General features: G+C 39.1%; 1 protein-coding gene across 25 annotated transcripts in view; it reads left to right on the top strand.

Moving 5' to 3' along the window:
- The window catches only part of PTK2 (protein tyrosine kinase 2), a 359211-nt gene that overhangs the window by 158778 nt on the left and 175110 nt on the right, over window positions 1-25323 (top strand). For 23 of the 25 annotated variants that reach the window (XM_024102644.3, XM_065586258.1, XM_024102653.3 and 20 more), the window contains one exon: window positions 8894-8981. In XM_024102644.3, the coding sequence (XP_023958412.2) occupies window positions 8894-8981 (88 nt within the window). Of the gene's footprint in view, window positions 1-8893; window positions 9224-25323 lie in introns of those variants that run through there. The other 2 variants (XM_065586272.1, XM_065586268.1) reach the window with 2 other exon arrangements.

Below are 25323 nucleotides of genomic sequence, written 5' to 3'. Positions count from 1 at the left end.
AAGGCAGCGAGATAGTGCTGATCTTGCCTAGTTTACCTGATGGTAAAACAAAAGTGCCATGTCTTCACCATGGGATAGGTCATACACATGAGTTATAGAATCATAGAATATCAGTGTTGGAAGGGATCTCAGGAGGTCATCTAGTCCAACCCCCTGCTCAAAGCAGGACCAATCCCCAGACAGATTTTTGCCCCAGATCCCTAAATGGCCCCCTCAAGGATTGAACTCAACAGCCCTGGGTTTAGCAGGCCAATGCTCAAACCACTGAGCTAAGAGTGACTATTATCTGAATGTAAAAAACACACACCTTTTTTAGCAGTCTAGACAAGGTCTTTGACTGTTACAAACCCCCAGAAGGTTCAAAAGGATGATGTCAGTGAATACTGGAGACTTTATCAGTGAAACTGAATGCTTATTTGTTCATTGATAACATTCATTCTATTCAGGAAACTAATATTGAGGAACACAGCTGTATTGTATACGACAATGACCATTGGCTCTCTCTCATTTCCTCGATGTGCAAGATCTAGCATTGCAAACAGAGGTGTTTTATACCAAATTTATGTGCAAGTTATACTTCTAATTACATCTCTACCTCGATATAACGCTGTCCTCGGGAGCCAAAAAATCTTACCGCATTATAGGTGAAACTGCGTTATATCGAACTTGCTTTGATCCACCAGAGTGCGCAGCCCTTCCCCGCCCCCGGAGCACTGCTTTACCGCGTTATATCAGAATTCGTGTTATATCGGATCACATTATATCGGGGTAGAGTTTATTGTAAAACATTTAATCTTCCAAATTAAATTGAGATTTGTTAATCCAGTAACAAGCCAATTACCATTAGATGCATCCCATTGTTATGTAAATTCTTTTTTTAACGTTGGTGATGAATCTGCTTTGTTAAAAATTCTTTGTAGAAATAACTGATCAGTGCAGTTAAGGAAAAATACAATTCAGAAACTTAGCAACTTGTCCAGAAGGCAAAAGCTATTTTGTACTGGTGCCTATATTTAGTACATTAGGTTCTCTTAATATGATAATAAAGAGGCTTTTATAGTCTGCTACATGAAGTCCGATTCAATTTGACACAGCTTGTGAGGAAAGGAATGATAATCACAGTAACAAGCAAATTCAGACTTACAGGGGAATCACTTGCCTCTAAGAACATGAGCCAGGAAAAGGTTTGCAGTGACCTTTTAGTTTGTGCTGCAAATTCAGAGACTGATTTACTACTATTTTGTTCTGTGTAGCACAAGAGAGCTGTACCTAGATCGGAGGGAGAGATTTAACTGAAATGTTTAGCGCTGAAATGTGTGTGGAAAGGAGAGAATGGAGCTTTGCAGAGCATAAAGCAAGTCCTTCTGGTTGAAATAGATCAACAATAATTTGCAGTAGTTACTTGAGCCAGGATAATAATTAATATAGTCACAGGCAAAACTTGCTGTGCATTTAAAAAAAGCAGAGACCTGTCTGAAGTTTAAACTTAGCTTTCTGGCCATATCATCATGAACAGTTTTCTCTTTCTTCTTTCTCATTTCTAAAGGTATTAATAAACAATTTCTGTTTTATACAGTTACGCTCACGTTATAAATAGCTCTGCAGAAGCATGTTGCAGAAATGAAATCAAGGGATGTTCTCTAATTCAGTCTATAGCTAATTCTAATAGAATGATAGAAATATAGGTCTGGAAGGGACCTTAAGAAGTCCTCACATCCAGACCCCTTTGCTCAGACAGGACCAAGCAAACATAGACCCTTCCTGACAGGCATCTGTTCAACCTGTTCTTAAAAACCTCCAATGACTCCACAGCCTCCCTTGGAAGCCTATTCCAGAACTTAACTACCTTTATAGTTCGAAAGTTTTTCTTGATACCTAACCTAAATCTCCTTTGCTGCAGATTAAGCCCATTATTTCTTGTCCTTCCTCCTCTGGTCAGGAAGAGTAACTGATCACTGTCCTCTGTGTAACAGCTCTTAACATATTTGAAGATTATCAGTCCCTCTTCAGTGTTCTTTTCTCAAGACTAAACATGCCCAGTTTTTTAACCTTTCCTCATAGGCTGGGTTTCTAAACCTTTTTTCATTTTTGTTGCTCTCCTCTGGACCCTCTCTAATTTGTTCACACCCTTCCTAAATTGTGGTGCCCAGAAATTGGACACAGTACTCCAGCTAAGACGTCACCAGTTCCAAGTAGAGCGGGACAACAATCTCCTGTGTCTTACATATGACACCTTTTAATACACCCAAGAATATTAGCCTTTTTCACAATTGTATCATGTTGTTGACTCGTATTCATTTTGTGATCCACTATACCCATCCGAGCCTTTTCAGCAATGCCATCACCTTGCCAGTTATTCCCCATTTTCTAGTTGTGCATTTTATTTTTCCTTCCTACATAAAGTATTTTGCAATTGTCTTTATTAAATTTCATTGTGTTGAATTTGGACAAGTTCTCCAATTTGTCAACGTTGTTTTGAATTCTCATCCTGTCCTCCAAAGTGCTTGCAATACTTCCCAGCTTGGTGTCATCTGCAGATTTTATAAGCATGCTCTCCATTCCATTATCCAAGTCATTAATGAAAATATTGAATAGTACCAAACCCAGGATTGACCCTTGCAGGACCCCACTAGATATGTCTTCCCACTTAGCGAACTATTGATAACTCCTGTTTGAGTATGTTCTTCCAACCAGTTTTGCACCCACCTTATAGTAATATCATCTAGATTGCATTTCTCTAGCTTGCTTACAGGAAAGTCCTGTGGGACTCTGTCAAGTCTTTCTAAAATCAAGATATATCACATCTATTGATTTCCCCCCCATCCACTAGGCCAATAAACCTGTCAGAGAAGGTAATTAGGTTGGTTTGGCCTGATTTCTTCTTGACAAATCCATGCTAGCTATTTCTTATATCCTTGTTATTCTCTAGGTGCTTACAGACTAATTGTTGAATAATTTGTTCCAGTCTCTTTCCAGGTATCGAAGTTAGGCTGATGGTCTGTAGTTATCCAGGTCCTCTTTGTTCCACTTTTTAAAGCTAATACTATGCTTGCCCTTCTCCAGTCCTCTGGGACCGCATCCATCCTTCATGAGTTCTCAAAGATAATTGCTAATGGTTCTGAGATGGCTTCAGCTAGTTTAAGTACCCTAGAATGAATTGCATCAAGCCCTACCATCTTGAATTCATATAACTTATCTAAATATTCTTTAACCTGTTCTTTCCCAATTTTGGCTTGCATTCCTTCTGCCTTGTTGTTATTATCTATTGTGTTGAGTATCTGGTCATCATCAACCTTTTTAGTAAAGACTGAAGCAAAATAGACATTACACACCTCAACATTTTTGATGTTGTTAGTTATTAGTTCTCCTTCCCTGTTATGTGGCAGACCTACACTTTCCTTCATCTTTCTCTTGCTCCTAATGTATTTAACGAACCTCCTCTGACTGCCTTTTATGTCATGTGCCAAGTGTAACGCATTTTTACCTTAGCCTTTCTGTATTTGTCTCTACACATTTGCGCTGTTTTTTTGTACACCGTATCAATTTGTCCATGTTTCCATTTTTACAGGATTCCATTTGGATTTTCAAATCATTAAAGAATTCCTGATGGAATATATTGGCCTCTAATCATTCTTCCCATCTTTTCTTCACATGGGGACAGTTTGCAGTTGTGCTTTTAATATTGTGTTCTTGAGAAACTGCCAACTCTCCTGAACTCCTTTTTCTTTTAGATTTTCTTCCCATGGGACCTTACCTACCAGTTCTCTGAGTTTAAAGTTTCGAAGTCCATTGTCCTTTTTCTGCTGCTCTCATGCCTTCTTTTGTTAGAATCATGAAATCTATCATGAAGCATGATCACTTTAATCCAAATTGCCTTCCACCTTCAGATTTGCTACTGACTCCACCCTGATGTTCAGAATTAAATCTAAAATGACTGTCCCCCCCTCCACTTTCTGAAATAAAAAGTTGTCACCAGTACATTTTAATAACTTATTGGAAATTTTGTATTTTGCCATACTACTCTTCAAACAGTCTGGATAGTTAAAGTTGCCCGTTACTACTAGGTATTGTGTTTTGGATATTTCTTATTCCAAAAAAATAAAAATTCCTTGCACCGTATTTTAAAATTCTGCATATTTTATTTGTCAAAATAAGACTATATAATCATAATCATAATCATACCAGTTTCAATTATTTTGGTAATTTATTGCAAAATACCTGTCAGGAAGTATATCTGTAACAATACAGACACACACAAAAACTCTCCCAGGAGTAGAGTTAAAGAAACCCCTACAACAACCCAGTTTCCGTTTCTCTGCCCCATCCTCTGCCAGAGCCCAGCTGGGGGGGGAAAGACGCTCAGACCTCCTCTCTTCAGAGCCCAGCCATGGCAGGAAGCACACCTCCCCAGGACATCAGGTCAGGTAAGGAGATGGTTTCCTCCACCCTCCTGAGGGGAGTACTAAAACACTAGCACCTTATGCCCCCCTTGGGTGTGATGACCATGAGCCTCCCGGCTTTGGGGGCAAGGGGCTCCTCCTTCTCAGCCACTGGGATCTGTTCGTCACCTCCTGTTGCCAGTATACCAGTTCTTCACTTTGATGATTGGGGGACCTGGGTAGGGAGTGGAACACTGTCTACTGCCCAAGATGGCCAGCAGCCAGTCTCCTCCCCCTAGAGCAGCTGGTTCGCCTTCCTCCTCTGGTGCTTCTGTGGTCACCTAATATCCTCCTTCCCAGATGTTTCCACGTGTGTCCTATCAATGAAGTCCTCACACTCCTGGATGCTACACAGTTGAGCCACTTCCTCCTGCAGCTTTCTAACCTGTTTCCTGTGGGAATCCACCAACTAACAGCTCTTACACCCAAGTTATTCCCCCTGCCTGGCTTTCATCAGCGGGAACATACAGGCTGCATTCCCAGCAAGTCAAGACCAGGGCCTGGTGGAAGTCTCCAGGGTCAGGATGGCTGGCTGGCTGGCAGTGGGGGGGCACAGGTGCAAGCAGAGGAAGAGCTATCAGTGGAGTTGGCGACATGCTGCTTTCTCCCATTGATGGTTCTTCCTTGTAGAGTTCTTGCAAATTAAGGAAGCGGGAGGGAAGGACACACAAGCCTGCTTCCCAGTCTTTCTTCGCTGACAAACTCAGCTCGCTGACTCCCTTAGCCTCCCATCTGCCTCGTCTCACCAGCCATGTGTCTTAAAACACTTTGGAGTGACAGAATCTGTAAACATGTAAGATGAATGGTTAACCAACCAATATATTTTAAGTTAATTGTCTAGTGAGTGACTCTGTCATATGTTATTCTTAGAGGTGGTTTAGAATGAATCTCACAATATTCAGTAAATGTTAACTCTTATGTTGAGATGTGGAAAGAACAGGCATTTTTTTTATTGGAGGACTATTCACATTAAATTTATGGCATTAAAGAAGATATGTAATGGCTTCCTAAGGTTACAAAAGTACAATAAAGAATAGATTAAATTGTATGATTTACAGAGGGATATGAAGTGTGTAACCCACTTGAATTTTCAGTTCCCATTCAAAGAAGGGAAGGAGAAACCGGCTTTGGTTGTAAATGGGTGGGGTTTCTGTGCTACCATAGCGGATTTTTGAGTTAAATGGGGATTGAAATTGAAACACTTTTCTTGTCTAAAGGAAAAGAAATAATCTGTTCTGTTTTTTTCCTGAGTGTGTGGGATTACTCAACCAGGCAAAAAGGCAGCCATTAATCCCATTATAACTGACATCCCAAGATTAATCATGAGAATTTCTAAAGAAGTTCTGGGGATCTCATTAGCAGAAAGATATTTGAAGGGAGTTGAGAGAACAGCAATAAAAATTATTATGGGGTTGTAGAGAATGATTTATTAGGTAAGATTAAAAGAACTAAATATCTCTATCTTGCTTAGCAAATGTTCAGGGGTGACATAACAGTTTACAAATATTTGAAAGATAGGAACAGCAGGGAAGGAGAGGTGTTCATACATGTCTTTGAACTATTGTATGTAAGTTAAGAGAAGGAACATGTAAAATGTAGATCACCACAGACTTCTGGACCATAAATAATTATTATAGTACAGAATAGTCTACCATGGGAAATGATGGAAGTGCCATTGACACTAGTATGTTGGGCATGGTTAGGGAACAATTCTTCATTGAAAGGGACAGAGACTGTCGCCCAACAGGCCTTTCTCATCTCCTATTTGTACCTTATGCTTCTGTAATTCAATACTATCTTGACTAATTCCATCTTTTGTTGTATGATTCAGATGGGTTCATTAAGTCTGTATCAAAATACAGATATACGTAGAGTTCAGTAGCTCAAGTTATCTTGTTTTTTTGTTTGTTTGTTTGAAATCTGTCCTTCTAATTCTGTTTTAGCCACAGTATATTACATGTTGAAATAAAAGTCAAAGTAAAATGGAAACTAAATATCATACTAGTCTACCTGAAGCTTTTAGGCTTTGTATTAGAGTTACTTTTAAAATTAAATTGTATGTTAAATAATGAGTGTGTTAATTTTCTCTGATGCAGTTGGTGACATACATGATGAAAAACCTATAGTACGTGCTCCTTTGTCTTTATATTATGCTTCTTGGTATATTTTATAGTTAGATTTAACCTCAATCTCCTTCTTAAGGTTGTATTTAGTCACTAGGATGCTGAAATCACGTGACAAGGATAACAATTCCCTTCTAGTACAAAAGAGGGGGCAATAAAGGTGGTAAAAGATTGCGGAAAAAGCAGTTTTTAGAGAAACAAAAACTTCTAAAAAAAATTTAAAATCTAGAAAGCTAGTATTTGGATGAAGACTGAATATATATCAAGATATATAATAGAAGGGAAAAATAAGACAAAGAGAAAAGAGGGAAATAGTTGTTTTTTAAACAGGAAATTTGCTTTGTTCTACTTTTGACTCAAGAGTGTAGCATAGTGGTGATTTGGCTTTTTCCAATGGAGAAATAAACTTCCTTCAGCTTTCCTAATTTTGGACAAGGTATGGATGACACTACCTTGCCTCTCCAGACATGAGCCCACACATGCTACAGGGTGGCTTAATGTTTTGGTTGGAAAAAAAGACAATTTTTGTTTATATCTTGCTGTGTGTCATGCAGCTGTCTTTTTATATCTCTGAGGATTCATTGATTTTTTTTTAAAGTTTGTTTCGTTTTATGCCAAAGACTGAGCATGCACTTTGTGTTTTTGAAGAGAACCTCAAAATATCATGAAAAAATAACTGAGTATTGTAAATGCATAGTTTTATATGTATAATAAAACGTTTATATATATTATTCACCATAGACTAAGTATTCAACAGTAGAAATAGGCAACACAGCAAATCAAAATTCTATAACTGTTTGCCATTTTTGTGAGGTTGGGATTCATTACATGTTCAAACAAGTTAATGTGATTTTAATCAATAACTTTGTCTTTGTCAGGTATGTGTGCCTTAACTTGTAATCCTTAACATTATTTTCTGTAAGTTGCTAAGCAGCCTTTCCTATCCTGCTGAAACCAGCAATATGAAATTTCACAACAAAAGCATGTTACTGTGCAAAAACCATTAAATATATTGTTTCAAAATGTTTCTAATTACAAAGATTATATAGCTGGCCATCTTGCTAAAATGCTGTGCTGTTTGTGATATGCTGGGTTTATGCTGAATGAGACTATTACTTAGATTCTAAGATCTTAGGGGTAGGGACCACCTGATAGGATTCTTTAGGTGCCACTGCAGTACCAATAATTAATAATACCCAATCAGTTTCCAAACAGTTTTACTATTTATAAACAAAAGAAGAACTTTAGGGAGACCTAAAACTCTGGCATAGCCAGTAAATCAAAGTGACCAGTAGTCCTGCCTCTCTGGACCTCCTGCTGTAATTGAATGGTGTGGTAATGTCATGGTGGGATTTAGATTTTTGAGTTATTACATGCACCTCAGTACCCTAATATGGGATGTACCTATCTGTTGTGAAATCCTCCTATAGGTAAATCCCAACAATTCCACTGGGATAGTCCCAGGAGTAGATATTGCAGCACCGTTATTTGATAAGAGACTGAGCCTTTTCCAGCTGAAAATGAGCCTTTGGCTAGTGCACAGGTTGTGGCTCCCTGATGGGCTATACCAGTTGCCATTTCCACTTGGAACAGCACCTGGCTACTCACTTTTGCCAACAGTGCATTAAACATTCATGCTTGTGCTCACCAAGAAACATAGTAATTGTTACTTGCTCAGATCAATAGTCCATCATCTTAGCTTCAGCTGCTACCACTACCTACAGCACTATAGCGGGGCCTGGCAGCCCATCCAGGTCTGTGAAGTCAATACCTCAGTCCTGATAACAGCCTCTTTGAACCAGTATAGACCTGCAAGCCCATCAGGAAAACGTAATTATCTGTTACAGCAAGAGATTCAAACCTACTACTCACCCCCCCCCCCCCCCCGCCATGCTTCCCTACTCATAAGAACTGCCAAAGCTCTGTCCTTCCAAACCACCCCGATGAGGTGAGGGTTCCCAGTAAACACAGTGCCAGGTATACTTTTTCCTCTGAACCTCAGTATAACTGGTCTGTCAAAATGATGGTTTCCCATTTAATTAAATTAATTTAAATTGTAATTGCTTGTTAATAAAATTTTAAGAGCACTTGCAAATTATAGAGGTTTGGTGTGTTTTTTTTTTTTTTTTTGACATTCTAATCATAGAATCGTATGTAGGACTGGAAGGGACCTTGAGAGGTCATCAAGTCCAGATGCCTATGCTGAGCCAGGACCAGGTATACCTAGACCATCCAGGGCAGGTCCTCGTTGAACCTGTTCTTTAAAAGCTACAGTGATGAAGACTTATTCTCCTTGCATTATGGATGTAATCCTGTTTTCCTTCTTTTTAGATATGAATTGCGAATCCGATATTTACCAAAAGGATTTCTGAATCAGTTTACGGAGGACAAGCCAACACTAAATTTTTTCTATCAGCAGGTAAATTTATTTTGACTATTGTTTATTTTCTCATCTGCAATCCTGAAAGTTTGTTTTGCTTATACAGGGAACAAGTTGCAGCAGGAACAGAAAATTACAAAAATCATATTATTGTGCGTTTAACTAGAAATGGAAGAGAGAGTCACTTCTTTCTCACTGGGAAGTGATGAGGGATACTTACCCTAGGGGGTGCATTTTGGAAGATGTTTTCAGAACTTGGATGCAATTTACAGTTCACTTAGGTGTGTTTTATTCATATTTCTCATTTTATTAAATTATTTGTTTCCATTATACTTGAAAATATAACTAAATGACCTGTATTTATGTATATTAATGTATTCATGTACATGTATTAATTGTGCAACCTAAATACAAAATGGTATTTTCTGGATTTTCAAGCATTCTGCAGCTAGACTCTCCACCTCTGATACTATTTAGCAGTGATCACAAAAATGTGTACTGAAAGACTAACCCTCACAACAGTACTTAAGGGCTCATGTTTATTTTCAGATTTGGGCTGTTGTCTGCCTCTGTTATCTAGGGCCCAATTTTCAGATTTGAATGTTTGAAATTAAGCATTTGAATCTATATTTTGATGACTGAATTAACAGGTAGTTGTTTAAGATGGTTATTAAGTGGCAAAGTACACGTTTAGGTACCTAACTTTAAACAGACAAGATTTAAGTGAAAACATGTCCCTCTGCTGTAGAAAGAATAGTTTCCTCCAGTTGCAGGAGTTACTGGATGAAATTCTGGCCTGTGTTTTGCAGGAGTTTGGACTAGAAGATCATAAAATTCCCTTCTGGCCCTAACAGTGTATGAAAACTCAGCCCCTAAAAATACTGATGCTGTCTACTCATCATACAGGATTGTTGCAATGTGTTTGATTGCTGTGATGTTGATAATGCACATCACTGAAGTACTGTCAGTGTTTAACAAATAACTTAATTGATACTGACAGTTGTTTTTCTTAGCTATGTATTACACAACATTCCTATATTGTGCATGTAACAAGTTACAGCTGCAACCATTGAAAAGAACTACTTAATTCATGTAATTAGTTTAAAGGTGACCTGTAAAAAGGGAAAATGCATTTGTGCCCCTTTTGAATCTTATGGAGCATTGACAGGGGAACAGATTTTTATCCGTGGTGTTTAGAAGGTTTTTTTTCAACTCCAATGACTAATAAATGTGTTGAGGAAAGATTCCACACTTCCACCCCTCCGGCAAAGCTCCGCCCAGGCAAGCTCACAATACACCTTGTTCTGAGACCCCTTCCCCAGAAGATCTCTACCAAAAGCAGGAAGGCCAGATTTGACTTGTCTTGTATTTCCCAGATTTACTAAAAGGCAATAAAAGAACCCATAAAAACTGTCTCAGGCTTTTTTTCCACATAAGAAAGCAAAAAAGAGCACAAGCGCACTCCCTTTAAAGAAATAAAACAAAATTTTGCAGGTTGCCCTTTGAGATTCCCAAGATTAGCTTTAGTCCTTGTTGTCAAGCTATCTGGAGTGACTCACGACCGTGAATGCCAACCTCAGGGCAAACAGGCAAGGAACAGGCACAAAACTGGTTGAGAGTTTTGGGTTTATTAAATCCCAACTGGTTGTGAGTTCTATACTTAGATTTCACTAACCAAATAACAAGTGTGAACTCCTCAAGCACTGTCACAGCCTTAACATGGAGTAACAGACAGTCACCATGAGTACTCTGATCTGTCTTGCCACCCAGGCAAGCCTGCCTTTGTGATAGATGGTCCCTTGCACCAAAAAATCATATCAATATTCAGGTTACTCCCAGTCCCAAAGGACCAGTTACTTATCTCAGGTCAAGTACATCCTAGATCTCCCACTAAAGACAATGCTTGTAGCCAGTCCTATAGTAAACTCATTTCTTTTTTCTAGTTAATAAGCCTTTAGTGAGAGTTATATACAAGGTTAAAACAGGTAAACATACACACACAAATGAGAATACAGTCTTAGGTTCCAAAAGATGATAGTAGCTGCTGTAAAATGCAAGCTTTATATGTCCTTTAGGGCTAAACCAAGCAAACAGCTGGGGACCCCTTGCTTATGTTTAGAAATCTTAGACTCAGAGTTCAAGCAGCTTAGGGATACAGTTTCTCATTAACAGGGATTTGTATTCTCTTCCCCCAGCATTCAAATTGGAGACAAAGCGTTTGTGCAGGTCTCCTCTTGGGATTGTTTTAAAAGGCAGTAAAACATTTGTCTCCATGGTCACCCATGGATCTTCCACTCCAAAAATTTCAATGGAATACAGCAGATCTCTGTCATGCTTTGTCCAAAAATAACATTTCATATAAGTATCCAAAATACCCTCCACTAATACTTCAGAAAAACAGAAGTGTGAGAGAGAGGGGTGGGGTGGAAAGCAACCAATTAACCCTGTGAAGTTAGTTTAAAGTACAGGCTAACAGCAGCAAACTGAGAAGAAGGAAAAAAGGATATTGTTTGCTCTGAGCAAAGGGTAGGGCTCCCTAAGTTTAAACAGTTGGGAACCCTTACACCCAGATTTTTATCTTGGCTGTGGAAGAAGAGTGGGGGTTGTTACCTGCTCTTGCAAACCCTGAATTTGTTCCCCTGGTGTCTGTTGCTTTTGTTTGTACCCCAAGTGAATTACAGGAGTGCCCTTCTCTGGTGCAGTTAACTGCTTCCAAGCAACTCCATGTGTTAACCCGCTCACTCTCCGTTTTTCACTTCCCCAGGACCAAGTTGCAGCTCCCATCTCTTAAGGTGGGCTGTTAACTCTGGTTCTGACTCCAAACCCTGTAGTGCCAAATTATCTTTAGACACCTGTAACTCTAATTTACAGTTCTCCAGTTGTCTTTGCTGGAATAGCACCAAACTTGAAAGATTACTGGCAGCCTTCCATAATGCTACCTTTACTTCAAACCTCTTACAAGTGGACTTAAGTGCCTCCATTCCATGGAAGACATCCTGTCCACATGGGCATGGACCTCATTCCGCTACCCATTTAGCAAGGAGGGTGAGCTCCTCAGCCAGCCCCTATCCCTCTCGGTCCCCTAACACTGTCCCCATTTCCTTTTTAATCTCATCCCAGGTTGATCCCCATACCTGGAATGGGCCCGATTCTTCCGTAGCCACTTATCCAAAAAGACTGTTATCCCAGCTTGCAAGGACCTGCAACTACCGTCATGAGAACCCTCCATACCCCCTCCAAGCAGCTGCATGGACTGTTGGGGAAGGGGACTTACTGGCTGCTACTCACCTGTCCAGTGTGATACATCTGAGTCATGGCACCAAGATGTTAGAGGGCTTTCCCTTCACTCCTTCCCCTGGTTCTTGTCATGCAGACAGAAAGCAGAAGACCAGAAGTCCGAAGTGCAGGCAATGCAATGTTTATTGGGGTTAGTTCCAAGCAAACATATCCATAGGTCTACATACCGGCCAAGTCTGTTTCCCAGTGTTCCATTCCCAGCTCTGACACGGCAGAGCATTTACCCCAAGTCCCACTTCCCAGCTCCTGTGCCGCAGAGTCTTTACCCCATGTCCCCATTCTCATTTCCCATTCCCCCTTTCCCCACTTTCTGCTTAGCAGGCCAAAGTATACCTTCAGTGCATGCTTACGGTCCCACTCCTTTTGTATGCCAGGGGCGGGGCAAGGAGTGAGGTTGTGCTGTGGTCTGTAATGTTTTATACCTTCTCCCCAAGCCCCTTTGCCCCTCCTGACCCTGGTTGCTTGACTTTGCCGTGAGATAGGGGTTGAGGCAATCTTAAAGTGTGCTCTCCAGTAACACTTTAACTGCTCTTATCTTTCCCCATTGTACTAACAAATCCATGTGACTAGGCAGAAGCAACATCACGGTGTCTTTGTCCTTTGTTTACACATATTAGTATAAGATATAAGAGTTTCAAACCCAAAATTTTATCCCAGGCTAACAGACCTGTATACTAACAATATTTAGTTTTGAGAAAAGAAGTCTGAGGGAGGACCTGATAACAGTCTTCAGATATGTTAAGGGCTGGTATCGATTGTTCTCCATGTCCACTGGAGGTAGGATAAGAAGTAATGGCTTAATCTGCAGCAAAGGAGATTTAGGTTAGATATTAGGAAAAACTTTGTAACTCTAAAGGTAGGTAAGCTCTGGAACTGGCTTCCAAGGGAGGTTGTGGAATCCCCAATCATTGGAGGTTTTTAAGAACAGGTTGGAAAAAGATCTGTCCTGGATGTTCTAGGTTTACTTGGTCCTGCCTCAGCATGGGCATTTGGACTTGATGACCTCTCAAGGTCCCTTCCAGCCCTACATTGCTATGATTCCATGATTCAAGAATTCGGACACGAGATTCAAGAGGGGCACTAGAGTTTGGATGGTTTTGCGACTCTATTCAACTACGTATCGTTTGTTTATATAATCTGATCTGGATTTTTAAAACTATACTTTGCCAAAAAATATGCATTTTTGGCATGTTTGGACATGCCTAAGATTTTAGTGATGATAATGGGTATGTTTCAAACTGCATAGTTGTGCAGTGTTTGGTTGAATCTCTGATAACACCAGACACATGTCATTTTCCAAGTTTAAAAGATTTCTGTGTTTAGTTTTCACAGAAATCATTGTTGAAAACCCTGACACTGAGATAACTGGGAATGAATAGAAGCAACACTTTCTTAGTTTCATCACTGAGTATTTCATCCTCTCCTTCAACAGAGATCCAGAATTCCTTGTTTGTTAGATTTGAAAACTTCAGCATTTTCTTGATCTGAGATGCTTAAGGTTGAATCCATCATTTCTGAGAACAGGTTTTGAAGCCAGTTGGTGTCTGGTGACTCATGTTCAACTCCAGAAAAATATTCTCCAAAAGGGGAATACAATCCAGACAAATAAATTCAAATATTTGGTCTGTAATAATGTTTTGATCAATATCACACTGTTCTTTTGAAAAGTCTGATAACACTAGAAACAGATCAGTAACTCCCTTTCCAGTGTGGGGTCTCCACAGACAAAGCTTCACCACGAATCCTCTGATTTTCTCTTTCATATCTAGTGTATTTGCATTCCTCTCTTGAAGTGTTAGATTCAGTGCAGTCAGTTTGCCAAGTACAGCCTTCGTGTAAACTAACGTAGTCAAGAACTCCACATTACACACGTAATCTGTAAGGTCTGTTTTCCCAAAGAGGAAAATTCTGAATTCATGCAGTTCAAAGACTCATTGTAACATTTCTCACATGACATCCACCTGACTTCACTGTGAAATGGAAGCTGTGTGTGGTAAGAGCCTATTTCTTCGCACAGCACACTAAAACAATATGACTTCCTTGTCTGGGATTTTATAAAATTAACAATTTTAATAATAATGTTGAGGGCTTCATGTAGTTCAGATTGCAACTTTCTTGATACCAATGTTTGGCGATGAATCATGCTGCCATGTCCAAATTGGTGCTGGTACCACTTTATTTACTCACGCTCAGTGTTACTGTTCTTTGGTCATGGCTGCTGCCCCAACTGTGCATAGCCCTACACACACAGCCTGGTTAAAATGTTCATCTACTCTGAATATATTGATGATCTTGAGTATTTCCTTCCTTCCTTGGGTTGGGATTTCTTTGCAAAATAAAAGTTTTTCAGCTATTGTACTTGCTTTGACAAATCTCACATAACACAGAAGCTGAGCCAATTTGGCTATTTCTGGATTCATCAAGCGGCAATGCAAAATACTAACTTTTTTCAACTTGTTCTGTCAGCTGGTCCTGGATGTTTTCTGCCTGGTCATCAATGCATTGATGGGTGGTATTGTTTGACATAGGAATGCTTTTCAGTGCCTGTTATTTTGTGAACATCTATTGCTGCTGGAAGTAGCAGGGTCTCACCAATGGCGTGTGCTTCTTTGTGTTTTGCAATTCACATAGCCATAGCATAAGATGCTTCTAAGGCTTTTTGAGAGATAGTTGCTTCTTTAGAAATTACGTTTTTTGCTGCTTTAATTCTTCTTGTTTCCAAAGGAAAAAGTTATAGCCCTCCTTTACTTATTCCAGGTGTTTCTTTTCTAAATGTCTCTTGAATTTTCCTGGTCTCATACTTTTATATACTAACACTTGAAAACAAATGACACATTGTGGTTGGGGACTTTCCATGGTAATATCAAGACAAAAAAAAAAAATCCAAACATAATGTAACTATTATTATACCCTCTACTTTTCTTCCTTTTCTGTTTAACTTCATCAAAATTGTCTTCTTCAGCCAAATATTGGCTACATGTAGGCTTTGCCCTTCATAAAAATCATTCTATTATAAGGATAAGATGCACCTGTCTCTCCCTCAGCCCCATTTCCTTATCTACCAGCAGGGAGATTTCAACTGAAAGACTTCCTGCTGAATGCCTCCCCCAGCAGGAAGTCTCTCTGCTGAAAGCCCCCTGCTGGAGTGGAGATCACAGAGAGGTGCCCAGCTAAAGCAGCAGCAGTAGCATAAAACACAGACCCATAGATAAGACACAGATGATTTTTAAGCCTAGTTTAATAGTCTATCCATCTGTTTCTATATCTGTATAATGGCGATTGCACTACTTACCTGTCTTTCCTTCTGTAGGTTATTTTGCACTGTACTTTAGTTACGTAGGGTTACATTTGTACCTGAACCCCCGAGAGGATTTGTCCCTCTCTTTCCATAGGGAAAGGTATCAATAGTTAATTCCTGAAACACCATTCATGATTCAGCTTCTCTCTCAGGATTTCTCAGAGAGCAGCTGCTACACTCCGTTTGGCTCCAGGTCCTGGCAGAGTATGGGTTGTGGGTGTCTTTGAATCATTGTGGATCAATCCAGGCAGACAGTTTGCTGCCAGTGGCTCAGTGCCCTGGGATATGTAGAGGAAACTGAAGCATCTCTAGACTGAATCAAGCCTATAAAGTTCTACATTGGTGTTAAGAATTTTGATCAGTTTGTGCAGTTATACTAGCTGTGATAAGAGTAATCAAATCTCAGTCTTTCATGGTAAGATATTGCTTATAGTGGTCAGGAAGAATCCCATCCCCCTTCCCCCTCCCTTTTGCCATTGCATGTTTGGCTTAGGTATATTATGCTCATGAAGGTATAGAGAGTTGCCTTTTGAACTATCAAATTATTGGCCATGGCCAGTGGCTGAACTTGACAAACCAGTAATCTGATTCAGAATAGCAAACTGTTTCATTTACTGTTCAATGTAACACTATCCATGGCTGCTTTCAAATAATACCAAGCATTAGATCAGGTTCACAGTGCACACTGAAACAGCTGCATTTGATTGTCAGAAAGTTTTCCTTTACCTCCTAGAAGCAGTTCCAGCATCTGCCTTTAAATGCTGTGCAGTTTGACTGTTTACCCCATGAGTGACTTGATTTGTTGTTCAAATACACATGTGCTAGCAGAAGTGCTCTGATGAGTAACAGTGCATGCTATTTTGCATGCTTCTCTCTAGAAAATTTCTTTGTAATCTTGCGTTCTACTTCTTGGCTTTCTGGCTGTGTAAAATGTTGACGTGAGTTGTGGAGTTTAATGAATGACTACATTTCAGTCTTGATCTAAAGTTAGGTTTCCTGCTCTTTCTATCCTTACAATTTTAAACTATATTTTACTAAAATTACCCATCTAATTTGGTCTCCTATTTGAAGTTAGTAATTTAACAGAAAATATTTTTCTCCATATAAAGAGTATTGAAGAATATCCAAATCCACTCTTTGCTGATCTGTATTGGCTATGGAATAGAACGAGGTTACAGTTCAATAGGCATAAGGAAGATTGAGCAACAGTGGCTTATAGCTGGGCTGATGGTTATCTTTCAGTAAAACTCAGAGCGTAGGTAGAAATACTGGATCGTGCCACTTTTTCTCTCACACTGTTTATTTCTAGATGTCCTTTATAGCACATTGAAGCAGCAATTAAAACCATTTTTAACTGACTGTCCCTTAGGAAGTGGCAAAATAAAAACGTAAGAGCAACCTTTCTGACTCTGTCTAGCTTCCCTGACTGCCTGCTGGGCTTCCTGTGACTCCGCCCCACCTTTACTTCCTGCTGGCCTATGGTTTTCCTATGCTGGCAAAAGGGTCTTAAATCTCTTTCAACTGGGGTTTGGGCTGTGTCCTCTAGTGTGCAGGAAAACGTAATCCCTTTATAGCTTTCCTTCCTCCAAGGTATCTCCCTAATAGGGAACTGCTGTATATCACCCTTTTCCCCAGCAGGCATTACGAGCCTCTTCTGTTTAGGTTCTTATATTGTTCATCACCTTTATGTTGGTCCCTACTGCTCTTGACTCAGGGAAGGGCCTTGTGCAGTGGAAATTTTTTACCTTGTTCCATACTTTTGTGCAAAAGTATGTTAATGATGGTCAGTCCTGGGTATATTTGCTCCCTATGGGAAGACAGTTTTTGGCACCTGTTCCCCACCCTCTGCTTGACTCAGCAAAGCAGGTCCCCAGTCTTTCTGTTTACCTCTCTTCCAGGCCCGACATCTTTACTTCCTCCATCCCATTGCAGCCTTGTAATTCCTCTTACCAAACAACTTCCCCACCTCTGTTACCTTCTCCTGTGCTGTCAACTAGAACAGTAATTTGGTTTCTGGCTGCCCAGTTGCCTGTCACAGAGATGCAGCCATCTAGTCAGGTGGCTTCTTTGCAGTGGAACATTTCCTAAAGCCAGTGCTTCCTTGACCTAGGCAGCCACCTATCTAGCCTACATTTAACACTACTTCTGCTTCTTACAGTGTGTTATTTGTGGTGGGGCTTGAATTGGGCATCATAGGGAATTCTTTGAATTACTAATGTCTAAAATGTATTAGATATTTGGGACCGTCTTTTTGTTCTGTGTTTGTACAGCCCCTAGCACAGTGGGGCCCTGGTCCATGACGGGGATTTGTAGGTGATATTGCAGTATAACTCCACTAAATAATAGTGGAGTAGCACCCAAAGGTTGCAGTAGTCAAGATGTGAGCTAAGGCCCCTAGAAAAAGTTTTAGTAGTTTGGATACCGGGGAGAGGCTGGATCTGTATCCTGTCACATAAGAAAAAGTGGCAGGATTCAGATGTTCCCTGGATGTGTATGTCTAGAAAGAGGCACAAGTGAAAGGTAACCCAGAGGTATTAGCCTGACTGACGAGAGGGATGATAGTGATCTTTTCCCAAGCCTCCCACTTCTCCCATCACCTTTGATATCAAGAGTTGTGTTTTGATCATGTTAAATTTAGGATCATGTTAAATTGGCTAGACGTCCATTAGATGTTAAAAACAGTGAGATGGAGGCTTCGTCTGGGGGAGACATAGATTTGGAAGTTATCATTGTGAAGATGATTGTCAAAGCTATGCATGTAGAATAGTTTCGGATTGTGGATCTTTGAGGATAATTTGTCATTTTAAGATAATTTGTAATGCACCTCATTACTCACCAGTTATGCCTATTTTATGAGAAAGAGTCCCTGACTTAACACAGTGTGTGCCATGTATTTCCCTCTAAAATATTCCTAGTCCAGTACATTTCATTGGGGGTTAAATTAGTATTTCAGAGCATTTTTTACCAAACATGTCCCTGCTCATACCTTTCAAATGTCGACATTTGAGGGATCAAACAATATACTGTCCAGCATGGTAACATGTGATTTGGTGTTGAGATTGAGCAGTGGTATTTAGTTTGAAATATACATATCTTGATGATTTTTTAAAAACAAGTAATTCTTGGAAACAACATTATGGAACAGTATGAAGAAGTGAAGTTTCTAACAGTTGCAGAGCCTCATTTGAACTTTTAGCTGTTCAGTTACAACATTCTCTATATCAAGAACCAATATAATTTTAAAGCTCTTAAAATATTTATAATTCTATTTCTGAAATGAAAATCAGCATCTCTTGTACTGTGGTGTAGAAATGTATCATCCAAAGTAAACAGTTTGTAAACATTTACAATATTTATTTCTGCGTGTTACAGTAATTTCAGATTAGACTTAACATTACTTAACTTCTTCGTTAAAGCTTTTTATGAAGCTTAGTTGTAAAAGCTGTAGGATATTGAAAAATAGCAGCGCTGGCAGGGAATAGGACTGCTTAACCTAATTAAGTATTAACATCTCTTAACTTTGGTGATGATAAAAATAGAAGGTCTGGACCAAATGACTTTGTTTGATGACAATAAAAGCTATAAGGAAAAATCAAGGCCAATCAAAGACATCTGCAGAAGAGCTTTATATTATGACCAGAACTGATACCCCATAAAGAGATGTGCATAAAGGGCTGATGGCTGACACCTAAAGTATGCCCTAAAGGGAAGTGTTCATAAATGTGAGGCTTGCAGCTGCTTAAAAACAAAAAAGATAAATCAAACTAAACATCACCTTTCTGCTGCTAACAGCTTATAAGAATAATTATAAGTAAAATGCCTTTTTGAAGAGGTTAAAGCGTATACATTAAACATTACAGTAGGAATTTTGTGATTCAACAATCTCAAAACGCCATCTGCCTTCCCCCACCGAAATAGATTTGATTTATATAGTATACCTCTTTTATGTTTTGTATAAAATATCTCTGCTTTCCAATAACACAGTGTTTGTGCAATATACTAGCAGTCTGACTAATGTGTATCTATCTGCTGTTTACTAGGTTCCTAGCCAAATTCAGTCCTGGGGCAAATGTGTGCTTCGATTTTAAAGTTGTGCCTATTTACACCAGGTCAGAAGTTAGCTTAGTGGCTTGAGTTGTCAGAATTTACAGAAAGTATATTCACACTTGGCTTTTTTGCTGGTTGAGAAAGACATACATGACAGTAGCACAATGTTAATTCCAATTAATATGGGACTTGGCCAAGTCTAGCTTGCTTCAGCTGTTAAATATTACCTGTTTTTCCCCCTATTTCATGTTTTTAAAGGTGCTAGATACAACATATTTGGAAACATAGTTGTGTCTGTATGGACATTCATGTTATATAGACAATATCCTTCATTTGTATTAAAAATCTTCAGCAAGATGAGTATTGTGTTATTCTGGATACTAGATTAACTATATGAAACGTGTGTCAGGCAAGAAATGGAGTGATAGTGAGTCACACTGGTCTTGATGCTTATTTGAACTAGAAAAGAGAACTTCAATATGGGGGAGGGGAACAGTATAAAATTAGCAGTTAGCAGAGCATGTCCCGTAGGTTCAGTGCTATATGGTTCCCAAGTGTATAGTCCTACTTTATCAAAGATTTGAGAAGCAGCAGCATATATTACAGTGACATCTGGAGATCTGCCCACCCTGACAGAAGGGATAATTTTTAGCCATTCTGTCTCAAACAATACCTTGTCAAGAGTTGATTTTTTTCCTAATCTCTAATGTCCTTATTATTAACATGGGGTTTGTGAAATAAGTGAGGGATGTCAAAGATCAACTCTAGTTAATATAGAGACTTGGACTTTAGAGGAGGAGGAGCAGCAGCAGCTGAGGGCAGATGGCAGATGAATGTTATCCTAATTCAGAATCTGTGCTTTTAACTCTGCTAAAAAAGACTGAGGCTTAAATTTTCCCTAATGTAGACTTGCCGCATGTAATGAATCTTGTATTAGATGGGCAAAGGGGGAGGAAGCACATACATGAAGTGGAGAGGTAAAGACATCACGTTTTAGAAGTTGTTGGTGTAATAATTAAACAGCTCATTAAAGTGGCTCCTGAAAAGTAAAGTACTCATGACATTAGCAGCAGACTATTTTTCAAGAAGAATGGACAAAATTAAGACTAATACCATAGATTTTTGCCTAAGATTTCTGCAGCCCAAATGTGTTAGGCTGGAATCTTGAGATATCAGCCATGCAGGATTTGAATGGGAGGCTACTGAGGAAAACTCAAGGGGCTACACTGGTTACTACCAATGAATTGGCATTTGTGGCCATGAAAAGGTAATGACCCCTTGGCCTGTGACATTTGTGTGGTATAAATGTAAATAATTCTATTGCAATGACTGCCTCACTATACATTCATTTAGCGCTTTCAACATTTTATGAAATGTCCAACAGTTGCCAATAATACTACACAACAGATTAGGACAGAAAGCACAGCATATTTTCCAACTGAAACTATTATTGTTATTTATTTGTATTACTGTAGTACTGGGAGCCCTAGTCTTGAATCAGGACCCAGTTGTGCTAGGTACTGTACCAATATAGAACAAAGTACAGCAAAAATTTTAGGGCATAGGGCATAACTTCCCTATGCTGAGGTAAAATGGGGAGGAGAGGCGGAAAAGTACTTATAGTAGAACCTCAGAGTTATGAACACCTCAGGAATGGAGGTTGTTCGTAACTCTGAACAAAAATTAGGGTGGTTCTTTCAAAAGTTTACAACTGAACATTGACTTAATACGGCTTTGAAACTTTACTGTGCAGAAGAAAATTGCTGCTTTTAACCATCTTAATATAAATGAAACAAGCACAGAAACAGTATCCTTACCTTGTTAAATATTTTTTTAAACTTCCCTTTATATTTTTAATAGTTTACATTTAACACAGTAATGTACTGTATTTACTTTTTTTGTATATTTTTTTTTCTCTGCTGCTGCTTTGAGTATTTCCATTCCCGAATGAGGCATGTGGTTGACCTGTCAGTTCGTAACTGTGAGGTTCTACTGTATGTCTCCTTGCAGTTAACTTGTTCTGTTAGTGGATGTCTATACTAGCGAGCTTACAGCGGCACAGCTGTACCGATGCAGCTGCACCATTGTAAGATCGCTCATGTAGCTACACTATGCCGATGGGAGAGAGCTCTCCCGTCAACATAATAAAATCACCTCAATGAGTGGTGGTAGCTATGTCGGCAGGAGACACTCTCCCGCTGACATAGTGCTGTGCATACTACCGCTTACGCTGGCAAAACTTATGTCACTCCGAGATGTTTTTTTTCACATCCTGAGCGATATAAATTTTGCTGACATAAATTATAGTGTAGACAGTAGGTGAAAATGAGGTCAGCTGTTCAGACTGATATTAAAGTATCTGTAAATATACTCTGGAGTCCCCTGCTATAAAATCAGAAATTTTAAGAATCAGTCAAACATACAAGAAAATTCATTGGGATTCTTAGGAATGTCATGCTGTCTGGTACATGAGTGCCAAGCTCAGGGCAGAAACCCCAAACTGGCTGTATGTTCTATAATTAGGTTTCACCCATCCAGTAAAAAGTGTGAACTCCTAAAGCACTATAGCAGCCTTACCATGGAGTCACAGACCATCCCCTTGGGCATTCCAGTCTATCTTGCCACCCAGGCAAGATGGACTATGTGATAGATGGTCACTTTACACCAAAAATCACAATATTCAGGTTAGTCCCAGTCTCAAAGGACCAGTCACTTACCCCAAGTCAGTTGTACTCAGATTTCAAATCAAAGACGACAACTCCTGTAGCCAGTCCTGTTAATAAATCCTTAGTTTATTACTAGGAAAAAGAAATGAGTTATTTACCAGGTTAAAACAGGAAATATACAAACACAAATGAGTTATAGTCTTAGATTTAAAAAGGTTATATAAGCTTCTATAATAAGCAGTTCTCTATGTCCTCTAGAGCTTACCTATGCCAAGCAGCATGGGGATCTCTTGTTTATGTTTAGGAATCTTTTTACCTCAGAGTCCAGACTGTATAAAAGATCGAGTTTCTCCTTGTCAGGGATTTTTATCCCGTCATCCCAGGATCATTGGACAAGCACTCCTGCACCTAACGTCTTCATGTGGAAGGGAAGCAATCAACAGAGTCATTGTTCCACAGTAGCCCATTTGGATTCAGTAGTCCTTCCTGATGGGCAGGAGATAATATGTTATGGAGTAAATTAATATTTCGCACTTGGTAATGCTTCTCTCCTGACTGTGGGAGTTTATAGTCTTAGCAAACATTTTTATGGTTACAGAGCAAACATTTAAGCATTACCATATAACATGGGATACAGATATTATAAGTAGGATTAATACATCCAGCATTCTTCAAGTATTCCATAAAGTCTAAATGCATTCTTTTAGCTCTGTTATGTATTTTAACAACGCTAACACACAGACAAGCCAGACTAGTTTCCAATTATACATTTGTCAGTGTTCAGTGAAGCCTAAGGATCTTGACATGAGCTGGCACCTGGTCTGCCAGCATCACAGATGGCATCCAAGGAGTTGTGGGAAAGTATAACGTATATAAATAAAGGAAATTACTTTCTAAAAACAAAAGCGTTTACAACCCCAAAACTCCCTTACTTGCTTCCAATCTTTCATGGCAAGGTACACTATTAAAAAGCTAATGCTCTCAGTCCCTTTATTTATACAAATATGAAATTTGCCAGACTTAGTTGCACCATTTACTTAATTAGCATATGCTTCTATTCCAGACTAAGATCTAAAAGCATAATCAAAGAAACACTGTTTTTTGCTAGTTTGTTACTGATATACTCTGAAGATGAATGGACCGCTTCGGTACATTTCATCTGGATACAAGAGAACACTGGGCAGCCTCAGCAATAATTTAGCTATATTTGTCTGGGCTTCAGTGGTCATAATGTGTATCAACAGTTATTGGGAATGGATCACAGTTGTTAAAGATCTGTGATTTTTTCTTTAACATTGATTTCACTTTAGCCAGAATCTGCAGTCTACCTTTAAAAAGTACTTGGACATCTTTGGATGAAAGACATTTTATAAAGACAAAGTGTTAACCATCTTCTCCTTTCACCCCTGCTTCTTTAAACTAATTTAGTTCTGATTTCTAGATTGCCTTGTATTTGTGGTGCAGAAATATACTATTGTTATTTGTGCATGTTTTTTTAAATGCTGTGGTGTTGACTATTACAGCTGGATTTTAAACTTTCTATATACTCATTCAGGTATTCCTCTGCACGAAAAGCAGTTTCTCAAAACTGTGCTTGTAAGAAAGCAGTCTGATATAAGTGGGTCGTAGACACAGAAGTAAAGCGAGAAATAGATTACTTCTTATCTTTAAATCATCCCCCTGGAAAAATGGAGGATATTTCCTGTGAGAAATTTCTTGCTGACTTGAAACGTGGTTTGAAAGCCAGCGTAGGAGGCTGATCTAGATACTGGTCTATGGCACAGTTTGAGACAAAGTACTTGATTCTAGACACTATCAAAGAATTTCCACAGCAATTTAGTTTGGAAACAGATAAAATCCAGTCGAACTATTTGATCATTTTATTAAACATTTGTTTTCCGTATTATATATGCAAGAGTGAAATCAGAATAATAATGGCAGAAAAGAAAGAACTTGTTTTCTCAATTTTTTTTTATCCATAGATGGAATGGAGAAAAAGTTCATTACCTAAAATGAAAATTATTTCACTTTTATAAAATTCTCACTTCACTTGCAAACAGTGTTGTAAAGAGGATGATGTTTTTAGCCTGTCTGCCTGGAGTGAATATTTTCCCAAAATATTGTAGCTATGTAAAAATTGTATGTGGGTGAATAAAGCAGATGGCTTTTTAAAGTAGCAGCTGGTAGGTAAAATGTAACGTTTGTGTTAGATTTCTTCTTCTTAGATCATGTGTCAGAATGAGGCAACTCATTAATTTCTTGGTGTTCACAAACACAGACACTCCTCACCCTTCCAATCATGATAACAAGTTTTGCCATTTGGAATTTGCTAACCAGTTATAGTGTGAGAAATTTGACCATTATTTGATAATAAATCTTTAAAATTTCAAAAGTGCCTAGTCAGCAACTTATTAGTGAAAGTAAAGTAAAAATGCTTGGAAAGTGTCTGTCACCAAAAGTAAGAGTGGTCCTGAAAAAAACTTTTCTGTGCATGTGCCTGGTTCCTGCTGGCCAGCAGTATGTGAAAAGATGCTACCTCATGGATCCCAGTTTGTCCACACTCTTGCATTCCTCTCTGCTTTAAGAGCATATTTGATCATTTCCATTGCTCAAAAAAGGCTCTAAAGTCTTAAAGGATATTGTTACCCCAACTCACCCAGTACAGCTTTTAAATTACTTGCTTTGACTTCCACTAAAACTACAGACAGGTGATCGTGTAATATTTTCAAGTTCTATTTTCTCACCCACCCCTGACTCTGTATCTTTCTTGAAGTAGGGATGGGAGTTATTCTACTGATAAGATGGGAAACAGTAAAATAGAGTAAATGTTAGACATTTGCAAATCTGGGACAGTGCATCAGGGAAGATATTTCTCATTCTTTGCTTCTTTTAGAGATCTAGTTTGGGGAGACGGTAAAGTTCCATGGCTAAGCTGTGAAGTTGCTGCAAATCCCGGGTGCTGGCAGGGCTGTGAGTGAGAAGGGGATATGGATGTTTAGGGTGGTATGTTGTATTCTAGCAGTGGGAAACGGGTGGAAGGGCAATGGCAGAGGAGAGAGAAAAGCCCTTCTAG

This window comes from Chrysemys picta, chromosome 2, assembly GCF_011386835.1.
Source record: "Chrysemys picta bellii isolate R12L10 chromosome 2, ASM1138683v2, whole genome shotgun sequence".
Taxonomy (NCBI): Eukaryota; Metazoa; Chordata; order Testudines; family Emydidae; genus Chrysemys; species Chrysemys picta.
Note: the sequence above shows the minus strand (reverse complement) of the source record. Positions and strands in the feature narration are given on the sequence as shown.